This window comes from Taudactylus pleione, unplaced genomic scaffold (assembly GCF_031769625.1).
Source record: "Taudactylus pleione unplaced genomic scaffold, aTauple2 ptg000929l, whole genome shotgun sequence".
Classification (NCBI taxonomy): Eukaryota; Metazoa; Chordata; class Amphibia; order Anura; family Myobatrachidae; genus Taudactylus; species Taudactylus pleione.
In genome coordinates this window covers 1,525,962-1,546,042 of record NW_028285330.1, presented here as the reverse complement: position 1 = coordinate 1,546,042, position 20,081 = coordinate 1,525,962, and the positions used below count along the sequence as shown (strand labels likewise).

The window sequence follows — 20,081 nt, the reverse complement described above, 5'->3', positions numbered from 1 at the left end:
GCACCGCTTTGTGGCGCTGCAGAAGTTGTTTTTTTTTGTTCAAGGGGTTGTGACCACTCCTCCCATGATTAGGTCACTTCCCCTCTTCACCTGGGCCCAACAGGGCTCTCTATGCCCCTGCTCCTAACTGCCATTTTTCAAACACAGCCTGTGACATGGCAGCTAGGAGCTGTTTGGCTGGTACCTTATCACTGTTCACTTTAGCTCCTAACACAGCTTAGTAAATAGACCCTTATATCTCCTCTCCTGGCACTATTTCTCTAATCCTGAGGTTGTCTGTTTTAAAAATGCTAAGCCTAAAGCTGGCCACACACTAGACCAATTTACATCCAACCAGCCAACTAGTTGATTGGTTGGAATGAAAATCTGGTAAGGAATGCAATCAGCAATTTGCTCCCAAAAGCTGGAAAATGGACCAAAACTGTTGTTTGAACAAATAGTTTAGATCAAACATTTAACAAACTTGTCTGAACGACCATTTTCATCTGTTTTCTGGCATTTAGGAGCAAATTGCTGATCATCATTTACTCCCATACGTTACCAGATTTTCATTCCAACCAATCAACAAGTTGGCTGGTTGGATGTAAGTTGGTCTAGTGTGTGGCCAGCTTAACTATATTATTCCTACCCATTTTATGCATTTTATTCAAACACATAAACATAAAGAGAAGACATTACCATTTTCAAATGCAGATTTTATTATGAAAACCCCCTGTATACAATTTGTCTTTTAGCATGTCTGGAAAGTTGGTTAATGCCAAAGCAAGAACCGGAAAGTATTTCTTGGTGGTCATTTAAAAAGAAAAAAACAACAACAAAATCACATATTTGCTTTTAGCTCACCATCTTGCAATTTCAATTAAAAAAGCCACTTTTTTGTACCATATGGGAGAGAATGGTTTTACTGTGTGAGGAGAACTATGCAAAAAACTAATGCTCTTCTCTGGAAATCCAAAGTGTTCTGGAAAAATTAAGTGAAGACGTTAATTCTGAATGAGACAATTTGTATTTTACAGGGTTAATGGGCCTGGTGATGCAAATTAGGATCAAGTGCAGACACTCATGTCCTAGAGCAGGGGTTCCCAACCACGGTCCTCAGGACCCCACACAGGTCACGTTTTGCAGGTCTCCTGGCAGGTGCACAGGTGTAATCATTACTCACTGACACATTTTAAAAGATCCACAGATGGAGCTAATTATTTCACCTGTAGTTCTGTGAGACCTGGAAAACATGCACTGTGTGGGGTCCTGGGGACCGAGTTTGAGAACCTGTGTCCTAGAGTGTGTATTCCTCTCTATGTTCATTTGTTTGCTTTATTAAAGTTGTGTATATGTTGGAATCCCGGCCTGTGCTGTTTTCTATGGGGAGTGGGAGCTCCCTCTGCTAAATAAATGTATGATAATAGTGTAGGAGGCCCATTTGTTTGAGAGATTCGCCTGCCTAACAGTCTATGCTTTCTGTGCAGTGTACAAAGCTCAGGTGCGCTCCTTAAATTATATAACACTGGGAGGAGATGCTGGGCGAGCCTCCCTCCATCATGGAGGTCTTTGGTAAGAACCGCGCTCTCCTGCTTGGCCTGGCTGGGTTAGGGGCTACAGTCGCCTTTACCTGGCTCTTTTTATGGAAAACGAAAAGACATCTAAAGAAGGTGGGGGAGGTATCCCAGCTTTTCCTGTATCCTGTAAAGTCGTGTAAAGGAATTGCCCTAGCAGAAGCTGAAGGCAGGGAGTACGGACTGCGCAGCGGCCATCTGAGAGACAGGTACGGTCCTTTACTACACACCTGGGGGGTGATGGTACCTGTAAGGAAGAGCCTCCAGGAACCAGCCGCAATACATCATAACATACAGCTAGTGACTGCTGCTACATTGTAACATTAAAGTACACTTCATGGCTCTGGAAAAGATTTAGGGGTCTATTTACTAAGCAGTGTTAGGAGACAAAGTGACAAGAGATAAAGTGCCAGCCAATCAGCTCCTAACTGCCATGTCACAGGTTGTGTTTGAAAAATGACAGTTGGGAGCTGATTGGCTGGTACCTTATCACTTTTCACTCTGTCTAATAACACTGCTTAGTGAATAGACCCCTTAGATACGTAGAAACATAAAATTTGATGGTATAAAATACCTGATTAGTTGCTAATCCGGGTAATGTTTGGAGTATTTGTGAAAGCGTGATAAGTGAACTGTGATGTTTTAGAGGTGATTGCGTAGGTTCCTTATGTCCGGACCAATCCGTAGATTTAATACTGACGCACTCATTGGGTGACTGTCTCTAAAGTCTGGGATTCATTTACCAGATGTAGCTTTTTTTGTTTTTTATATATATATAATATGATCCTTATTGTGTAATTTAGTTTCCGTGTTCTGCATTTAGTGGGAAGCAAAAATGTACATGGTGCAAAATAAGAGCCCCAATATCTGCATAGCAGGTGGCACTGTTGTATTATCGCTGCGTCAGATGTTTTCTATCTATATAAATTGTGTCCAGCAGGTGGCACTGTTGTATTATCGCTGCGTCAGATGTTTTCTATCTATATAAATTGTGTCCAGCAGGTGGCACTGTTGTATTATCGCTGCGTCAGATGTTTTCTATCTATATAAAATGTGTCATTCTTGTCATTTACTTCTTATTCGTTTGGTAACAGTTTTGTGTTTAGCGTTTCCATTTATGCTTTTCTTACCTGGTTTTCAAAAAATGTTAAGTCTAAGGAGGGATACTCTGATCCGTGTCTAGGATATATTCCAAACCATCGCAATGCGCCTTTTATATGTACGTGGTAATTTATATTGTGGTGTGTTTTTTTTTTTTTTTTTCTAGTGGTTTTGGAACCTGGAAATAATCCTGGGAGCTGTATATTCCAATCCTACCTCAGATAATCCCATTTATGTTTGCACATTGGTACGGAGGCTCTGTATAATGTACCAGTAGTACCCTGTATTGTTTTACTTCTCCTTTTCGTTCCATGTGCCCTGCCTGGAGGTATAAAGAATCCAAGTTTACACAGTTACTACTAGGGGTGAGCGGGTTCGGATTTCTGAAATCCGAACCCCCCCGAGCCCCCCCGATTCGAGGCCGATCCGAGTCAGGCTCGACTTTTCCCGCCTGACTCGGATCTGAAATCGAGGCAAAACGTCATCCTCCCGCCTTCCGGGTGTCGCGGGTTTTGGATCCTATATAAGGTACCCGCGTCGGCGCCATAGGGGCTGTGTCCACTATTTCAAAGTCCATAGGGGCTGGCTATTTCAAAGTCCATAGGGGCTGGCTGTGTTGTGCTGTGCTGCTGTTGTTAATAGGGGCTGTGTCCACTACTTCAAAGTCCATAGGGGCTGGCTGGACTGTGTTGTGCAGTCAGTTCTCCATAGGGGCTGTGTCCACTCCAAAGTCCTGTGCAGTGTCCCAGTCCTAAAGGGGTGCTGTAGTGTTGTCCAGGGGGTGCTCTGTCCATCAGGGGTGCTCCCCCCAAGTGCTAAAAATATATTTTTCCTGTGTTTGTGAATTGTGTGCGCAGTAGCCGCACGTGCATCAACAAAGTAGTGCCAAGCGTGCGCCTGTGTCATAAGTAAAGGGCCGGCTGGCTTGACCGTTAAAGGGTGCTGTAACCCCCAAAGTACACTCCAGTCCAAACCAAAAAAAAAATATTTTCTGTGTTTGTGAATTGTGTGCACTGTGGCTGCACGTGCATCAACAAAGGAGCAGCGCCAAGCGTGCGCCTGTGTCCCATAAGTAAAGAGCCGGCTGGCTCATTTCTTAAAGGGTGGTGTAACCCACAAAGTGCACTACTCTCCAGCAAAAATAAAAAAATATTTTCTGTGTTTTTGTGTGCGCTTTAGCCGCACGTATATATCAATATAACATAAATGGAGGACCAAACTTTATCCGATAAAAATAAAATAGGGAAAGATCAAGAACCACTTCCTCCTAGTGCTGTTGCTGCTGCTGGGAGTTGTTCATCATCCCAGAGAGTAAGTAGGAACACCACCACTTTTACTAAACAATTGACGCTCCAACAGTCCCTAGCAATGAGGATGAAGTATGACATCAGTCATCCTGAAGCAAAACGTATAACTGAGGCCTTGACTGCTATGTTGGTGTTAGACGTGCGTCCGGTATCCGCCATTAGTGCAGTGGGATTTAGACAATTGATGGAGGTAGTGTGTCCCCGGTTCCAAATCCCGTCTAGATTCCACCTGCATCCTCAAAGCAGCAGCGACAAGCGTGCATCTGTCTGTTAAAGGGTGGTGTAACCCTCAAAGTGCGCTCCACAAACAATAAAAAAATTCTTTTTTTTTTCTGTCTTTGTGAAATGTGTGGGCTGTAGCCGCACCTGCATCCTCAAAGCAGCAGCGACAAGCGTGCATCTGTTTGTTAAAGGGTGGTGTAACCCTCAAAGTGCGCTCCACAAACAATAAAAAAATTCTTTTTTTTTTCTGTCTTTGTGAAATGTGTGGGCTGTAACCGCACCTGCATCCTTAAAGCAGCAGCGCCAAGCATGCGCCTGTGTCCCATAAGTCTGTTAAAGGGTGGTGTAACCCCCAAAGTGCTCCAAAAAATAAAAAACAATTTTTTTTCTGTGTTTGTGACTTGTGTGCGATGTAGCCACACGTGCATCAACACAGTAGCAGCACCAAGTGTGCGCTTGTGTCATAAGTCAAGGGCCGGTTTGGACATCTGGTCCGGACTGAAGGACGTGCCAACAATTTCTGACAAGTCTACTGTCACTGCATATGATACTATCCTCAAAGCAGCAGCGACAAGCGTGCATCTGTCTGTTAAAGGGTGGTGTAATCCCCAAAGTGCGCTCCACAAGAAATAAAAAATTCCCCTTTTTTTCTGTCTTTGTGAATTGTGTGGGCTCAAGTCGCACCTGCATCCTCAAAGCAGCAGCGACAAGCATGCGTCTGTCTGTTAAAGGATTACATCGGTGACAGCATCCAAGTAGGCATGTCAGACAGTCCGTACATGTACTGGCAGGAAAAAGAGGCAATTTGGAGGCCCCTGTACAAACTGGCTCTATTTTACCTGAGTTGCCCCCCCTCCAGTGTGTACTCCGAAAGAGTGTTTAGTGCAGCCGGGAACCTTGTCAGCGAAAGGCGTAGGAGGTTGCTTCCACAAAATGTGGAGAAGATGATGTTCATAAAAATGAATTATCAACTCTTCCAGGGAGACCAGCCTCCAGAACGTACAGAGAGACCTGTGGTGCTGGATTCCAGCGGGGACGAGTTAATTCTCTGTGAGGATGAGGATGTACACAACACTGAAGAGGGTGAGGAATCGGTGGATGAGGAGGATGAGGACGACATCTTGCCTCCGTAGAGCCTGTTTGTGCAGGGACAGATTAATTGCCAGCTTGTTTTGTGGGGGCCCAAACGAACCAATCATTTCAGCCACAGTTGTGTGGCAGACCCTGGCGCTGAAATGATTGCTTTGTTAAAGTGTGCATGTCCTGTTTATACAACATAAGGGTTGGTGGGAGGGCCCAAGGACAATTCCATCTTGCACCTCTTTTTTTTCTTTGCATTATGTACAGTTTGGGGCCTAGTTTTTCAAACTGCCATCCTGTCTGCCACTGCAGTGTCACTCCTAGATGGGTCACGTGTTTGTGCCGCCCACTCGTGTCGCTTAGCATAGTCATCCAGCTACCTCGGTGCAACCTTTTGGACATAAAAACACTATTGTGAGGTGTGAGGTGTTCAGAATAGACTGGAAATTAGTGGAAATTAAGGTTATTGTGGTTAATAATAGCATAGGAGCAGAAAAACCAACACATTCTGTGATTTTAGCTGTTTTTATGCTTTTTTAAAAAAAAATACAGATCCAAAACACAAAACCCAGAACCCAAAACACGGAAGGGTGGTGTTTTGGCAAAACCAATCCAGATCCAAAACACGAAGGAAGATCCAGATCCAAAACTCAAACACAAAACACGAAAAGTGACTTTGGTATTATATACAGGGCCGCAACTATGGGGGGGGGGGGGCTGGAGGTGCACGTGCAATGGGTGAGCCGCTGTACCCAGTGCCAGTGACCTCCGACGCTGCAGAGAGGCTCCAAGCTGGACGTCCGCTGGTAATATTTATTACCAGCGGGCACCCGGCTCATTCTCTGCAGCGACGCGGTGTAGCCGGAGCCGGAGTTCTCTCCCCAACTCCAGCTTCCGGCTCTCCCCACAGGCACTATGGGGGAGACGTCATGACGTCTCCCCCATAGTTCTGAGGAGCAGCCGGCGGACCGGATGTGATGCAGGAGCGGGGTCCAAGGTAAGTATTTTTTTTTAATAAGCTGCACTACAGGGGCATTATCACAGGGGCATTACTATAGGGGCATGGGCATTACCACAGGGGCATTACTATGGGGGCATGGGCATTACCACAGGGGCATTACTATGGGAGCATGGGCATTACCACAGGGGCATTACTATGGGAGCATGGGCATTACCACAGGGGCATTACTATGGGGGCATGGGCATTACCACAGGGGCATTACTATGGGGGCATGGGCATTACCACAGGGGCATTACTATGGGAGCATGGGCATTACCACAGGGGCATTACTATGGGGGCATGGGCATTACCACAGGGGCATTACTATGGGAGCATGGGCATTACCACAGGGGCATTACTATGAGGGCATGGGCATTACCACAGGGGCATTACTATGGAGGCATGGGCATTACCACAGGGGCATTACTATGGGGGCATGGGCATTACCACAATGGCATTAATATGGGAGCATGGGCTCTACAGGGGCATTAAAATGGGGTATTAACATATGGGCATTACAATATGGGCATTGCTATGGGGCATTACTACAGGGGCATTACTATATGGGCACTACTACAGGGGCATTACCTCAGGGTACATTACTATAGGGGCACTGCTGCAGGGGGAATTACCAGGGGGGGCGCCAAATTACTGTCTTGCCCCTGGTGACAAAAATCCTAGTTTCGGCCCTGTTATATAATTATTATATATTATATTATACCCTCATTTAATAACCATGCAATACCATAGAGTTGATAAACTTTTTTATATTCAAATTAGGCCCACAAGAACACACATAACATTGATACCAACCTCGCATACTGAATGCCCCTGCATCCTGCACTCCCATACCTCTCCTCTTATTCCAGTACCTGGGCCTTAATTCATCACTGATTTTAATGAAATTTTTTTTTAAAGCCTGAAAAACACCTGTAAGTCTGGGACATATGGATCACACGTGTTGCATGACTGTAGTTTTGCCCTGCAGATTGCTCTCCACCGCCTATAGGTGTCCAATTATATTGGCTGATTTGGTAAAACTACATTTAATCAGGATAGGCGGGAAACGTTCATTGTGTCCTGGGTAACATAGATATTATTTGTTTGTGTGTTATACACCGTTTTCAATGGTAGGTGTCAGGGGTCCTAGTAGGTGTCCCTGTGTCCACTCTCTGACCACACTGTACAGCAACGAAATACTTTTAATTTGTTTCCTTTCTAAAAATAGTCATATTGTACTTTACTAATCTGAGGTCAAGAAATAACAAATATGACTTCAGATTATTTTTATTAGCTCTAGTTTTTGAGCTCCACTCAAGGGCGTAATGATCATAAATATAAGGGGTGCAGCTGCTATAGGGCCCAGAGCTGAGGGGCCCATCTTCCTTGTCACATGGGTGTAACTACATAGGTGTAAGGGGTGCAGCTGCTATAGGGCCCAGAGCTGAGGAGCCCATCTTCCTTGTCACATGAGTGTAACTACCATTGGTGTAAGGGGTGCAGCTGCTATGGGGTCCAGAGCTGAGGGCCCATCTTCCTTGTCACATGGGTGTAACTACCATAGGTGGAAGGGGTGCAGCTGCTATAGGGCCCAGAGCTGAGGGGCCCATCTTCCTTGTCACATGGGTGTAACTACATAGGTGTAAGGGGTGCAGCTGCTATAGGGCCCAGAGCTGAGGAGCCCATCTTCCTTGTCACATGGGTGTAACTACCAAAGGTATAAGGGGTGCAGCTGCTATGGGGCCCAGAGCTGAGGGCCCATCTTCCTTGTCACATGGGTGTAACTACCATAGGTGTAAGGGGGGCAGCTGCTATAGGGCCCAGAGCTGAGGGGCCCATCTTCCTTGTCACATGGGTGTAACTACATAGGTGTAAGGGGTGCAGCTGCTATAGGGCCCAGAGCTGAGGAGCCCATCTTCCTTGTCACATGGGTGTAACTACCAAAGGTGTAAGGGGTGCAGCTGCTATGGGGCCCAGAGCTGAGGGCCCATCTTCCTTGTCACATGGGTGTAACTACCATAGGTGTAAGGGGGGCAGCTGCTATAGGGCCCAGAGCTGAGGGGCAATCTTCCTTGTCACATGGGTGTAACTACCATAGTTGTAAGGGTGCAGCTGCTATAGGGCCCAGAGCTGAGGAGCCCATCTTTCTTGTCACATGGGTGTAACTACCATAGGTGTAAGGGATGCAGCTGCTATAGGGCACGGAGCTGAGGGGCCATCTTCCTTGTCACATGGGTGTAACTACCATAGGTGTAAGGGGTGCAGCTGCTATAGGGCCCAGAGCTGAGGGGCCATCTTCCTTGTCACATGGGTGTAACTACCATAGGTGTAAGGGGTGCAGGTGTTATAGGGCCCAGAGCTGAGGGACCGTCTTCCTTGTCACATGGGTGTAACTACCATAGGTGTAAGGGATGCAGCTGCTATAGGGTCCAATCAATTGCAAATAAGAACACAAAACAACATACAGCAACCAAACTACTCTCTCACATAGGGGTCTATTCATAATCACTTAATTTTTACAAGACCAGGTGAAAATATCTACAAAATCAATGATGTATTGCTTCGGAGCTCGTGGCAAGTTGGTAATTAACCCCAATAATTAACATAATGAATAGACCCCATAGTGGCTTATTCATGAGAGCATTTTCTCTTTGCTTGCCGCTTTGTACTCCACACTCCCCCCACCCCCCAAAGTCTGACACAGAAATAAAGACTCCAATACCTATTATTATCTGCCCCCTTCTCCTCTAGTGCGGTCACAATCCAATCTGTTGACTGGCTGACCAGTTCACTAAATACGGGTCCATACCAGGACTGCCCATGTACTTTTTAACACAAGTACAAATAACTGTGCCTAATGCCCACTGTGTGATAGCTAAATGAAATATGGTATGCTCTCATTAAACTGTTATTTATGCTATCAAATGACTGTAAATATAACATGTTTGTGACTTCTGATTGGTTAAATATCTAATTTTTCCTGAACCGTAAATCCTAGGTATTCTCAAATCACACCAGACCTGCATATAGACATCCAATATATTTCTATGGTTTTGGAAATCCTAGCTTTAATAGAAATATAAAATTTACATCAGAACCAGATAAAATATGGTGAGGCTTTGATCTCTGCTTATGTGTAGTCATGCCTGTTTTTTTAGACAACTGTTTGTTTACCTCCTTGCTGTATTAGCATCCTCGTCTCATTTATATGCCGCCCTAGATGAAAGGCTTTGTTTCATATCCAGGTAATTGCAATTTCCTGCTAACAGGATTCCATGTAAATTCTTATGAAAAACACCAGATCCCCTCTCGGGCTCCTGAGTGGACTTTACATTCTATTGATCTGTATGGGGCATCAAATTAAAATTCCTAACTCTCAATATGTCCTAATATAATCTCTACAGTAGGAAATAAATCTCTTTAGGCAGAAGGTCTTCAGCACCTGGGAAAACATTGCCTTTGTGTCACTGACGTGTTGTTAGCCAAATGTGGTTTATCAGGGGCTGGAATACAAACTTCTGAAGGTGGAATTTGGGAAATAGAACAGAACAAACCCTGAAATGCTGGAGGAGCCAAGTGTCTGAGTTTTGCATTTATTATGAATTTGATATGAGCGCAATGTGTGACTTTCATGATTTGGATTGGCGAATTCTCCTCTTTCATTCCAAACCAGCTCTTATGCGCATGTATGTGTTCAAACCATAAAAAATGGTTTACAAATGATGTTTACATGCCATCAATAGGCATGCTAAGATGGTGGTAACAATGTAACTGTCCTCTGCCCTTCCTATGGCCTAGCCTAGCCTGACTGCAACGAGTAAAGTCAAAATGTTGACTGCGTAATGACGATGGGAGAATGCATTGTAACCGTGTTTTGCATTACACCTTTTATACACAACGCTTTACAACATGAATACGATGTCAACACTTTGACTGTCATCAGCGTGTCAACTATTTAACTATCCCGTTGGTACAATTGTAGAGAGCGGACTGGTCTAGCAAGAGAGTGGTTCAAAAAACAATATAGTGCTGCAAAATACTGTTATACAAGTGTAAAGCAAGAAGAAACCTGTGAGTAGAATTCACTCTGCAGCATTGACAACAACGTTGCTTTCTCCATTCTAAACCGGGCCCTTACCAAGAGATTCACTTTTTTTTTTCTCAAGCGATTTTCACCTTCTTTAAAACACCAACATTAATAAAGCCCCCCCCCCCTAGAGTTTTATAGTAAATCCCTCAAGTGAGCATAATAGCGATCGCTAAGATACAGGGGTCTAGTTACTAAGCAGTGTTAGGAGACAGAGTGAAAAGTGATAAAGTGATAAGGTGCCAGCCAATCAGCTCCTCACTGTCATCTCACAGGCTGTGTTTGAAAAATGACAGTTGGGAGCTGATTGGCTGGCACCTTATCACAATCAGCTCCCAACTGTCATTGTAGCGATTGGCTTTGTCTATGTGAAGTGTTAATTCTAGCACCCAGCACGTAATCAGTGAGGAGGGCATATTTAAATTTTGAATGGCAGCATTTTAGATGATGTATCACTATAGCTACTGTGGCTGTAACGATATGTCACATATAAAATATGACCTCCTCACTGATTACATGTAGGGTGCTAGAATGAACACTGTGGTGCTTTCTGTCCTGGCCGTAGGCAATGAAGTCTCATAACCCGATGACGGAGGCAGTTACAGCTACCGGTTATCTCATTGCAGACATTGGCTTGTTGTATCGGAGGATAAAATCCATGTCACCGCTTCACAGGAGCCACGGATGGTCCTCATAACAGTGGCGTGTGAAAATGGCCGCTTGTCTCTTAGTGCCCCGGAAATGGGTGATCTGGACGTCCCCCTGGAACTACCTAAAGAGAATGCAGTTTTTACTTGCAAGTACGTACCCTAGATGGAGATGAACTTCCTCGCCATAAGGTCGGCTGGCTTTGTAGCCTGTGAACAAGGGACCAGCATTTATTAACTTTATAATACATAAATACTTACAGCTTCAACACTTCTCATCTCGTTCTCCATGTTGGTGCTTAAGCCGAGATTACTATGCCAAGATTTAGCGCCACCTACATGTAGCAGCCCGTCAAACACAAAATCATCTTTATATAAAATGACCAAAAAAACACACACTGTAACTTGCAAATAATAATGAAAAAAAAATAACCTAAAAATTTAACCAAACATAATTAATTAAAAATGCAATCAACGTCCTCAAATATTTTTTTTTTTTTTTTTCAATTTAAAAATTTCTACTTGTGTATTAAGTAATGCAGACTTTCAAAGACTTATAAAAACATTTAGAATTTACCTTACAGGGCTGTAAATAAATACAGTAGAGAATAAACATAGCAGTGTCCACATTAAGGAACATATCTTCCTTCATTTCCTCCCTCAGAGTCCATGGGTATGCAGTCGAAGGCAGAGACTGCGGTGAGGACGCGTCTCGCTGGATAACTGGTTTCCTGAGGAGCGTCCGGTGTTATCGTTTAGTGAAGTTTGAGGATAAAATGAAGCTCAGGAACCCGAAAAATGAATCTGCAACGTACACAGAGGATGATCAGGTTAGTCAGGAGAGCAGCGTACACAGAGAATGATCAGCATCGTACACGGAGAATGATCAGGTTAGTGATGAGAGCAGCGTACACAGAGAATGATCAGGTTAGTGATGAGAGCAGCGTACACAGAGAATAATCAGGTTAGTCAGGAGAGCAGCGTACACGGAGAATGATCGGGTTAGTCAGGAGAGCAGCGTACACAGAGAATGATCGGGTTAGTGATGAGAGCAGCGTACACAGAGAATGATCAGGTTAGTGATGAGAGCAGCGTACACAGAGAATGATCAGGTTAGTCAGGAGAGCAGCGTACACGGAGAATGATCGGGTTAGTCATGAGAGCAGCGTACACAGAGAATGATCAGGTTAGTCAGGAGAGCAGCGTACACGGAGAATGATCAGGTTAGTCAGGAGAGCAGCGTACACGGAGAATGATCAGGTTAGTGATGAGAGCAGCGTACACAGAGAATAATCAGGTTAGTCAGGAGAGCAGCGTACACAGAGGATAATCAGGTTAGTCAGGAGAGCAGCGTACACGGAGAACGATCAGGTTAGTCAGGAGAGCAGTGTACAGAGAGAATGATCAGGTTAGTGATGAGAGCAGCATACACAGAGAATGATCAGGTTAGTTAGAAGAGCAGTGTACACAGAGAACGATCAGGTTAGTCAGGAGAGCAGCGTACACAGAGAATGATCAGGTTAGTCAGGAGAGCAGCGTACACCGAGAATGATCAGGTTAGTTAGAAGAGCAGCGTACACGGAGAATGATCAGCATCGTACACGGAGAATGATCAGGTTAGTGAGGAGAGCAGCGTACACAGAGAATGATCAGGTTAGTCAGGAGAGCAGTGTACACAGAGAATGATCAGGTTAGTCAGGAGAGCAGCGTACACAGAGAATGATCAGGTTAGTGATGAGAGCAGCGTACATGGAGAACGATCAGGTTAGTCAGGAGAGCAGTGTACAGAGAGAATGATCAGGTTAGTCATGAGAGCAGCGTACACAGAGGATGATCAGGTTAGTGAGGAGAGCAGCGTACACAGAGAATGATCAGGTTAGTCAGGAGAGCAGCGTACACGGAGAACGATCAGGTTAGTCAGGAGAGCAGTGTACACGGAGAATGATCAGGTTAGTGATGAGAGCAGCGTACATGGAGAACGATCAGGTTAGTCAGGAGAGCAGCGTACACAGAGAATGATCAGGTTAGTCATGAGAGCAGCATACACAGAGGATGATCAGGTTAGTGATGAGAGCAGCGTACATGGAGAATGATCAGGTTAGTCAGGAGAGCAGCGAACACCGAGAATGATCAGGTTAGTCATGAGAGCAGCGAACACCGAGAATGATCAGGTTAGTCATGAGAGCAGCGAACACAGAGAATGATCAGGTTAGTGATGAGAGCAGCGTACATGGAGAATGATCAGGTTAGTCAGGAGAGCAGCGAACACCGAGAATGATCAGGTTAGTCATGAGAGCAGCGTACACAGAGGATGATCAGGTTAGTTAGAAGAGCAGCGTACACAGAGAATGATCAGGTTAGTCAGGAGAGCAGCGTACATGGAGAATGATCAGGTTAGTCAGGAGAGCAGCGTACATGGAGAATGATCAGGTTAGTCAGGAGAGCAGCGTACACGGAGAATGATCAGGTTAATGAGGAGAGTAGCGTACACAGAGAATGATCAGGTTAGTCATGAGAGCAGCGTACACAGAGAATGATCAGGTTAGTCATGAGAGCAGCGTACACAGAGAATGATCAGGTTAGTCAGGAGAGCAGCATACATGGAGAATGATCAGGTTAGTCAGGAGTGCAGTCAGGCTTTGTTTAGTGTATTTACACATCATTAAGTGAGTCTGTAGAATTTGTACATGGAGGTGCGTGGTTATCGGCGTGTTGGCGTGCATGCCTTTTACTCTCTGCTCATAAAGACTCATGCAATGATATCAGTGGGGTGTTGCTCAATATGGTCCTCAACGTGGTCAAGGAAGAGTTTGGTGAGATGTTGGATATTGGGGTAATAGTGTCGGACTGGGGCATGAAGGGCTCACCAAGGAAATGCAGTAATGGGGGGCCATAATTAGGGGTGTGGCCAGCCTTCAGTGGGGGTGTGGCTAACCAATAGAGAGTGCAAATATATATAGTAAATGCATGCATGATAATGTACCAGATTAATTACAGCAGTACAATGTAGATAAGTCACCATAGTCCTGTGCAGTATAATGTAACATATGTATAAAGTATAATTCAAGTGAATAGTCTGGAACCTGATTCCTAAAGGAGGGGGTGAGCCCTCAGGCAGTGGGGCCCACCGGGGGTTTCCCCTGTACCCCCGTGGGCCAGTCCGACCCTGGGTAATAGAGGCGTCATGCAGGCCCTGGGCAGCGATATCAGTACTGGTTCCCAGGAAGGACTGGATACCCAGATTCTGAGTGGACTACTGCCAAATGGACACCTGCCCTATGCTCTTTATTGACTAGTTGCTAGCAGCCCCCTCCCCTTATTCTGTCTGTGTTCACCTTGGAGGCACAGGTGTAGTCCACATTCAGTGCTATACATTTCTGGCAAAAGAAGAACATTGCATTGCAGATCACCTCCTGGAAGGAGGCCAGGAGTCTGCTCAGGCCTAGATAGATGACCTTGCTATTCTCAGTGACCCTTGGGAGGGACTCCTTGGGCACAGCGCTAGTCCTTCAGCGTATTGGCCAGGAAGGTCTGACTGTCTGCTCTGTCAGGTGCCCAGTAAAGAGGTGGTGCTGCTATGACTGGGATACTGGGTTGGAGATGACAAGATTTGGGCAAAACTAGCCAAGGACTATCCTGAAATTGCCTACAGCCAAAAATAATTCATAAGGGTCGTGTTCTGATCCTTGGAGAGCGATAAAGTACCAACTAGTCAGTTCCTAACTCATGCTACAGGCTGTGTTTGAAAAATGACAGTTAGAAGCTGACTGGTTGGTACTTTATCTCTATCCACTTTCTTTCACCAAGGCTTAGTACATCTCCCCCTTAATTTGTTAAACAGCCAATTTCAGTTCCATTTAGTAAGGAGCTAATATAAATGTGTTATTACAGAGAGATGAGTGTAATATATATATATATTATTGCAGAACATTGTCAATATTAATGTATTGTATGTTTATTTTATGAAGGGGCAGTACTATTTCATTTGTAATAGGGGCACTTTTCTAAAGGGGGACAACAATTATTATTTCAAGGTGGGAGCACCATATATTGTACACACTGGCAAAGATAAGTAGGGCTACTGCTTCAATGCTGGCGCTGCTGTTATGTAAACCACATGGCTGGCCAGGTGAAGCAAATCTGATTTAAAAAATGGCGATGTCTGTGGTGCAATGAGATAATGCAGTTTTGGTCTTCGGTAAATGCCACCGTTTACAGACCCCACATGAAACAGCCAAGAAACCGCACCATTCTCTACAGTTACAAAGTTGCGAATGGCGCCTTTTACGTTTTAATAAAAAAGTCACATTATGTGGCCTAAAGTGATGTTCTTGAATGTGTGTTTTTTGTAGTAGTGTTTTAGTGCTTTTACTGATTGCTCCAGTGTCCCCTGTATGCAGAGCCGGATCTCACAGCTGTGTTCCGAGCAGTTCAAACACACTATTTTGGTCTATTGCTCCTGTCTGATAATTTAAGTCTATAGGAGCTAAATCAGAACATGAACAATTTCTTCACGTAACAATTTAATATTTGTGAAAATGTCAGTGACCCCAGTTACTGTAGTCATTAACATGGTGTATAGTAATTTTTGTGTATCGTTCAACATCTATTACATGGACTATTTCCACGTTGTCCTCTAGGTGGCGTACTCTGACCTCAGCCCCCTTCTCCTGCTCTCCGAAGCTTCGCTGAACGATCTAAATTCCAAACTAGAGAAGAAAGTGACAGTCAGAAATTTCCGTCCGAATGTCGTGATTTCCGGGTGTGAAGCCTTTGCTGAGGTAACCGTTATTTTCTTTGCATTGTTGAACCTAATGGTCGAGCAGGTTTAATTACAATTATAAAAAAATGAATATAGAAGTCTCTTATTCAGGTTAAAACACTGGTATGGCCGCTCTTTTCTAAGCCGTAGAAGAACGTGTCCTAACCAATGCTCAGCGCCTAATTATTATAATATGCATTTGCAGCTGTCGCACTATTGTACAAGTTATATGAATAAAAGAAAACCATTTTGAACACAATGAGACGACAAGAGCAGGGGAGTAGTGAGGGTGGTCCCAGTGGAGCATGAGCTCTGGGTGCCAAAATGGACAGAGGGCGTCATCCAGGGTTCCAGAATTCATGGGGCGCTGCACAGTATGATGGCCGCCTGTTAGATTTATCTCAGTTTGTTTGCTCTATATCCTAAATAAGTTACAGATCTGAGATCCGTTTATACATTTCATGCTCCCTCAGGCTGCCCAGATGTCTCCCCTCCGGCCCCCCCTCCTCTGTCATCCTCTTCTGTCACCTCCCCTCCGGCCCCCCCCTCCCCTGTGATCATCTTCTGTCAACTCCCCTCCGGCCCTCCCTCCTCTGTGATCATCTTCTGTCACCTCCCCTCCGGCCCTCCCTCCTCTGTGATCATCTTCTGTCACCTCCCCTCAGGCCCTCCCTCCTCTGTGATCATCTTCTGTCACCTCCCCTCCAGGCCCTCCCTCCTCTGTGATCCTCTTCTGTCACCTCCCCTCTGGCCCTCCCTCCTCTGTGATCATCTATTGTCACCTCCCCTCCGGCCCTCCCTCCTCTGTGATCATCTATTGTCACCTCCCCTCCGGCCCTCCCTCCTCTGTGATCATCTTCTGTCACCTCCCCTCCGGCCCTCCCTCCTCTGTGATCATCTTCTGTCACCTCCCCTCCGGCCTTCCCTCTTCTGTCACCTCCCCTTTCCTGTCCCTTTGATTACATTCACTTCTGACCTCATTCCCTCCCCTCTCTTCCCAGTGAGTGGCTCTTTGCCCCTCCCCTCTCCTTTCTTATTGGCTTCTGTCACCTCCCCTCTTCTCTCCTTTTCTTATTGGCTTCAGTCACTGGCCCTCTCTGATTGGCTTTGCCCTTCCCCTCTCCTTTCTTATTGGCTTTTGTCACCTCCCTTCTCTGATCGCCGCTTTCCTCTCCCCTCCCCTCTCCTCTTTGATCCCCTCCCTCCTTCTCTCCTTATTCATTCATTGTGCTTCAATAGGCTTAAAAGTGACACATCAGAGGTAAAGTCCTAGACTTCAGTTATAAGTAGGGATGTGCGCCGGACCATTTTTGCCGGATTTGGATTTGGTTCTAATTCGTCGTCCGGCTTTGGATTTGGATTTGCCAAACTGCGGTGACTGGATTTGGATTTTTTTACAAAAATTGACAAAAAAAGCAAAAATCACATAAATTGGTCTTTTTTTTTTTCTTCCTAGAGTATTAACCTCAATAACATTAATTTCCAGTCAATTTAGACCATATCACAGCTTATAATATTGTTTTCAACATTCTTGGCCAAAGGTTGCAGTGAGCTGACTGGTTACTAAGTGACAAAGCAGCGGCACAGACACCACAGTATAAAGCACATCTATGACACATTGCCACACAGCAGTGGCAGAAATGAAAAGTAGTGCACCCACCCAGTGGGGTACGGCCAGCAGAATCACAGTACTTGTTTACATAGTGGGCTACGGCCCAAGGAGTCAGTGCACAATCTTATTCACATTACACCGCACATAGGGCCTGATTCACATTACACCATAAAGTAGTGTCTCTTATTTGTTACGACACACAGTAGTGACCCTTTTACACAATGCCCACAGTAGTGCCCCTTTTACACAATGCCCACAGTAGCGGTGTCCCTTACACAATGCCCCCAGCAGTGGTGCCCCCTATGCAGTCCCCTTAGTAGTAGGGTCCCGTATGCAGTGCCCCCAGTAGTATGGCCCCCCCAGTAGTATGGCCCCCCCAGTAGTATGGCCCCCCCAGTAGTATGGCCCCCCCCTGTAGTATGGCCCCCCCTGTAGTATGGCCCCCCCTGTAGTATGCCCCCCCCCTGTAGTATGCCCCCCCCTGTAGTATGGCCCCCCCAGTAGTAGTATGCCCCCCCCAATAGCAGGCCCCTCAGTAGTATGGCCCCCCCACACCCCCAGTAGCAGACCCTCCCCAGTAGCAGACCCCCCCAGTAGCGCTCCCGGCCCTTGCACAAGTAAAAAAAAAAAAAACTTACCTGAATCCCCGCTCCCGCGCCGTCCGCTCTGCTGTCACACGCTGAGGAGGGAGCCGGAAGACGGAGCTCATGTGTGAGCTCCAGCCGGCTCCCTCCGTACAGCAGCCAATGAGAGTCTGTGAGACTCTCATTGGCTGCTGTAACAAACACACAGCTGCCGCTGGTGGCTGTGTGTTTGTGTCTGTGTAGGGCAGAGCGCTGTGAGCGCTCTGCCCTACACAATAGGAGCCCTGATGTCGGATTCTCTAGTGGGAATCCGACATCAGGCGGCCGCCGTTCGGCCCCGAACGGGGATCCGAGTCGGGCGGTGAACACCCGAACAGGGTTCGGGTGGACTCGGATCCCCAATGTTCGGACCGGTTCGGATTCCACAGAATCCAAACCGCTCATCTCTAGTTATAAGGTGTGACATTAAAAAGGCATGTTCCCATTTCCCAGACATGACCACAAAGTGTTATTTGAAAGGTCTTTTAAAAAATATTAGGAGACCTAAAATAATGATAATGGTGGCAGACAGAACATGGTTAGTAGTACTCACATTATATAGGTGCGATGTATATATGTGAAGCAGGAGTATAGCTGAGAATGGAGCTTCCCATAGGTTTCCCCACTCCAGTGACAGCTGCTTGGGGCAGTGATTACAGTAATAAGCTGTGCACCCTGTAGAATCTCACAGTAGCACATGTACAGTATTCTGTCAATTTAAGTTAAATGATCAGAATATATAATACAATCTCCTCTATTGACTAATAATGATTCAAAGGAGATAACAGTCAGATCCTAGGTGCTATACATAAATACAGCACTGCCATGGAGCTACCCCTTACTGTGCATCACCGAAGCTTCTATTCCCCCAATGGTACCTCCATGCCCAGCGTGATACTGGCACTATTTGATGTTTTTCTCTTCACTACAGTATTCCCCCGCAGGCTGGCAATACCCCACTGGCACAGCTCAGTGCAGGGAGGGGCTATATGACATGCACTTTCTCCGGGTGCCATGGTTGCATACTGCTCCTCTGAACAAGAGGAGATGGATGGGCAACAGGAGGTTATGGTCCTGCTTTAGAGATGGACGCTATTCACATCACTGCTTTGTGTTTGGACGGAGATGTGATGTGAAAAATTGCTAATCGCACAGGAGACTCCTGAAGACTAAAGACACCCACTGTTGGCATTGCAGATCCATGTGCTGCGTCCAAAGATGCAGGATTGGATCGCCACCAGGCAGCCATCTGAGTAAGCCTCGGCGTACTCATAATGGCCACCAGGACTTCTCTTCTGGGGCCAGGAAATCTGCGTTGGACAGTGATGTTCGGTGAGGTAAATGGCTGGGGAGGCACTGGCAGTGACGTGCGGTGAGGTAAATGGCTGGGGAGGCACTGGCAGTGATGTGCGGTGAGGTAAATGCCTGGGGAGGCACTGGCAGTGACGTGCGGTTAGGTAAATGGCTTGGGAGGCACTGGCTAGTATCAGAGCCAGAGTTACAGACACATATATGAACTCTCAGGTACATGTGGGCATTATACAAAGGTGCAGCAGTATATAGTGCTGGGTATTTGGTGAGTTTTGATCAGGGACCTGCCATACACTTATTATTCCAGAGTTTTGACTATAAAAATTATTATAAAACAAAAGATATTTTATAATTTAAAAAAAAAAAAATTATTTTTATAGTCAAAACTCTGGAGTATAACTATGTATGACAGGAAAGGCTCTGCCTCACCTCATCGCACATCACTGGTGTCGGAAGATGGCCCCCACTACTACCTACGAAAGATAGCCCCTGACCTAGGCACTAGTACTGCCCCCTATGTCGCTCCACATCCTTCGCAGTGTCCCCCACTCTGCCGACCTGACTGCTCACTTCTGGAGAGGGCAGTCAGAAAGTCGGCGACTATGGTGTGATGGTATTATTATTATTTTGTGTGATGGTATTAATATTGTGTGTGTGTGTGATGGTATATAAATAGTGTGTGTGTGATGGTATATAAATAGTGTGTGTGTGATGGTATATAAATAGTGTGTGTGTGATGGTATATAAATAGTGTGTGTGTGATGGTATATAAATAG

At 45.7% G+C, this 20,081-nt stretch overlaps 1 protein-coding gene across 2 annotated transcripts in view; it reads left to right on the top strand.

The window, feature by feature from the left end:
- Nucleotides 1-1,210: 1,210 nt before the first annotated feature.
- Nucleotides 1,211-20,081, top strand: part of LOC148473355 (mitochondrial amidoxime-reducing component 1-like) — a 46,539-nt gene continuing 27,668 nt past the window's right edge. Inside the window, exons 1-4 of one of the 2 annotated variants that reach the window (XM_088459737.1) lie at nucleotides 1,211-1,281; nucleotides 10,977-11,150; nucleotides 11,662-11,827; nucleotides 15,638-15,778. In XM_088459737.1, the coding sequence (XP_088315863.1) occupies nucleotides 1,232-1,281; nucleotides 10,977-11,150; nucleotides 11,662-11,827; nucleotides 15,638-15,778 (531 nt within the window). In that variant the 5' untranslated portion in view covers nucleotides 1,211-1,231. Of the gene's footprint in view, nucleotides 1,282-1,329; nucleotides 1,763-10,976; nucleotides 11,151-11,661; nucleotides 11,828-15,637; nucleotides 15,779-20,081 lie in introns of those variants that run through there. The other variant, XM_088459736.1, reaches the window with a different exon arrangement.